This window comes from Jaculus jaculus, chromosome 9 (genome assembly GCF_020740685.1).
Source record: "Jaculus jaculus isolate mJacJac1 chromosome 9, mJacJac1.mat.Y.cur, whole genome shotgun sequence".
Classification (NCBI taxonomy): Eukaryota; Metazoa; Chordata; class Mammalia; order Rodentia; family Dipodidae; genus Jaculus; species Jaculus jaculus.
Window position 1 is genome coordinate 61,612,964 of NC_059110.1, and position 4,071 is coordinate 61,617,034.

At 36.5% G+C, this 4,071-nt stretch overlaps 1 protein-coding gene across 1 annotated transcript; it reads left to right on the top strand.

Annotated features, from left to right (window-relative positions):
* The first annotated feature begins 224 nt into the window (after positions 1–224).
* LOC101611702 (40S ribosomal protein S9-like) lies at positions 225–608 on the top strand. The gene has a single exon (XM_045159516.1). The coding sequence runs from the start codon at positions 225–227 to the stop codon at positions 606–608; it is 384 nt and encodes a 127-aa protein (XP_045015451.1).
* The last annotated feature ends 3,463 nt before the right edge of the window (positions 609–4,071 follow it).

Consider the following 4,071-nt stretch of genomic DNA (forward strand, 5'->3'; position numbering starts at 1 on the left):
ATGTTTGGAGTCAGGCTTAATGGCCCAGTATATGATGTATTTTAGAGAAGATTCCATGAGCTGCTGAGAAGAATCTGTATTCTTTAGATTGTGGGTAGAATATTCTGCAAATGTCCATTAGATCTAATTGATCTATGGTGGTGTTGAGCTCTCTTACTTCCATATTAATTTTCTGTTTGGATGATCTATCTATTGCTGATAATGGAGTATTTAAGTCCACAACTATGATGCTGACCCTGTATGAAAAGGACCTGTGGTGTCTTTTAGAGGGTAATTCCCCACTGGGGCAACTTGTTCACATGGGGATGCTGGATAAGGGCAAGATGAAGCTGGATTACACCTTGGGCCTGAAGATTGAGTATTTCTTGGAGAGGCAGCTGCAGAGCCAGGTCTTCAAGCTGGGCCTGGCCCATGTGCTCATCCACCAGTGCCATATCAGGGTCTGCAAGCAGGTTTTGAAGATCCCATCCTTCATTTTCTGCCTGGATTTCCAGAAGCACACTCACTACTCCCTCCATTCTCTACATGATTGTGGCCAGCCCGGTCATGTGAAGAGGAAGAATTCCAACAATGGCCAGGTTGGGGATGGCACAGATGATGATGAGTAAGAGGTTAAGCCCTTACCTCTTTGAGCTTGGGAGGATTGTCTAGTTTTCCAGTCAGCTAATAAAACTGGACTAGTACTATGAGGGAAATATTCCTTTGGTAACATTTAGTAATTCCAATTTTAAAAACAAAGTTTATGCCCATGTCAAAAAAAATCCCTTTACAATTCACTTAAGAAATGCAGTCATATTCTGCTTAGCATTAGCATGCACATTGAGGGAAAGACCTAATGCTTTTAAACATAGCTATTCATCTATTCATTTATGTGCCTAGAATTATTTATATATTCATATAAATCATACAGCTAATGTAATGTATATATCATACAGTTAATGAAGAATTTTATGTCATGGTACACATAAGTTTACAAATCCACTTTTATGCCTGATATATATATATATATAGACTGAGGCTATAGCTCAGTTGGTAATGATGCATTGACTGTTTAGTAGAACTCACCAATGAAGTTCTCTGATCTTGATCTTTTGGGAGAGATTTTTACTGGTAATTTTATTTATTGTTTGGTTCAGATTTAATGTCTTCATGATTCATTTTTGTAAAGTAAGCATTTTTGGAATTTATTCATTTCCTACAGGTTGCCTATTTTATATGGTAAAATTATATATAGTACTCCCTAATTATACTGCTATTACATTTGCTGTATTTCCTCTTTCATTTTTGACTTAATTTTATTACCTGTTAGTTCCTAATTATCCAATGTTTATTTTTGCTGATCTTTTCTTTTTGTCTAGTATTTATTTCATTTATTTGTTCTTTGATCTATTCCATTCCATTTGCTAATTTTTAGCTTATTTTTTTCTCATTGTGCTATATTCTTGAAGTGTGAAGTCAGATTTTTTTAAATTGAAGTGTTTTCTTTTTCTTATGTAAACACTTAATGCTGAAAATTTCTCTCTTAAAACTGCAGTTCTGAGACATGTAATTTAATTTAAACATACCATGAACCTTTCAAAATGTCTTCTGTTGTTAATTTACAGTTTCATAGCATTGTGGCCAGATAAAACAGTTGACATGATTTCAGTACTCAAATTTGTACAGGCTTGTCTTGCTGCCTAGTATATGATCTGTCTAGGAGAACATTATGTATGCACAGGTGAATAATGTGTATTCTGCTGCCTTGAGCTCTATTTGTATATGTTGGCTCTGTTTTGCTTAAAGTGCCCATCCAGGTACTTTTCTAAATTTCCAGTATGGAGGATTATGCTTTGTTTAAAGTAGGATATCGAAACCTTCTACTCACATATACATCAATGTTACAAAATTTAATTGAAAATTAGACTAAGGGCTTAAATATAATGACTAATAACTTTGAAATTCCTAAAAGAAACAGCAGGATATCATTTTGACAGTAATTTACTAGTGATTTTTGAACAGGACTCTAAAGTTCAGGCAAGAGAAGGAAAAATAAGCAGTACTATACCAAATTGCATTATGGCCTAGCAAAAGACAAAAAAGAACAAAATGAAAAGACAACTTATGGGATGGGAGATATATTTGAAAATCAGTAAGTTATTATTATTTACAACATATAAGAAATACATAAAAATTAACTGCAAAAATCAAGGCAAAATATAATCAGTATCAAAATGAGGTAAAGATCCAAATAGACATTTAAGATGAGAATTGATAGGATATTAGTTTATGGGTACAAACTTTCATTTGTAAGACAAATAAGGGACTGGGGAGATGAGATCCTTAGTCAGTGAAGTCCTGATTTACTTTTCATGCATGAGGACCTAAATTCAAGGCCTAGTGCCCATGTAAAATGCCTGGTATGCTGGTGCATACTTATAATCAAAGCACTAAGAAGACCAAAACATAGAATCCTTGTAGTTCAATGGATAATCTGTCCAGCCTAATTGAAGAGCTGCAGGCTACTGAACAACTCTGTCTCACAAAGGAAGGTGAACCAACTTCCTCAGAAATGACTCCAGAGGTTGTCATCTGGTTTCCATACACAGAATCAAGCCTATATGTGTTCACATATGCACACGCACACACACACACACACACACACACACACATTTAAAAAACTAATGTGTGATGTTCCCTGCACTGTACAGTGTGCAGAAAGGAGCACAGCCTGGAGTGAGTAGTACAGACCCCTGCTTTCCATCTCCTCCAAGTTCCCTGGACTGGGTTTTCTGCACTGGATGGTGTGCAGGCAGGCACTGCAGCATGAGGTTAGTAGGCAAAACCCTGTTTCCCTAATCTTCCCAGGTCCTTGGCTCCAGTTCCCTCAGTGGGACAGTGTGCAGGCCTGCACAGCAGTATGAAATTAGAAGGCCAGACCCTTCCTTTCTGACTCATCCCAGTTCCCTGTTTTGGATTCTCTGACATAGATGGTGTGCCCTCAGGTACAGCTACAGACAGTGAGTAGGCCAGACTCCTGTTTCCCAGCTCCTCCCACCTCCCTGTTCCTAGTTCCCTGCACAAAGGGGGAGCAGGCATAGAATGAGTGGGCCAGACCCCTGCTTCCTGGTTCATCCCAGTTCCCTGGTCCAGGTTCCCAGTGTCACTTCCTATTCATCAAGGGAATTATCCAATAGGAGCACATGACTATCATAAATCTATATGTACCAAACAAAGATGCACCATACTTTATTAAACAAAATATACTTGACAATAAAACAAAAACAAATACCTAGTCTGAGACTTCAATACTCCACTATCATCAATACAAAGATCCTCAAATCAGAACAGCAATGGGGAAATAACAGAGCTTGACAACATCATAGATCAACTAGACCTAACAGACATCTACAGAATTTTCTACTCCAACTCTATGGAATACACATTCTTCTCAGCAGTCCAAGGAACCTTCTCCAAAATTGACCATATATTAGGCCATACAGTGTACCTCCATAAAGTCAGGACAATTGAAGTAACTTCCTGAAACATATCAGATAAAAATGCATTAATACTAGAAATCCACAACAAAAGACACATCAAGAATCCCACCAGCTCCTGGAGACTAAATAACACACTTTAAAACAATGAATGAGTCATAGAAAAAAATTTTTTTTAATTGTAAAATAACTAGAATTGAACAATAGTGAAAACACAACCTACCAAAACTTACAGGACACAATGAAGACAGTCCTAAGGGGAAAATTCATACCATTAAATGCCTTTATTACAAAGAGTGAAATCCCAAATTAATAACTAAATGTTCATAAGAAGACAATGGAAAAACAAGAAGAATCCAATCCAAAAATCTCCAGACAGAAAGAAATAATCAAGATTAGAGCAGAAATTAATGAAATGGAAACTAAGAAAACAATTTTAAAAATTGGTGAAACAAAGATCTGGTTCCTTGAAAAATAAAGAAGATTAGCAAACCCCTGGCCAATGTGGTCAAGTAAAAAAGACAGAAATCTTAAATTAATGCAATCAGAAATGAAAAAGGAGTGATGACAACAGACATCAACGAAATTTGAAAAA

Coding starts and splice junctions, on each gene's coding strand:
- LOC101611702 (XM_045159516.1), top strand. CDS start 225: ATGATGCTGACCCTGTATGAAAAGGACCTGTGGTGTCTTTTAGAGGGT.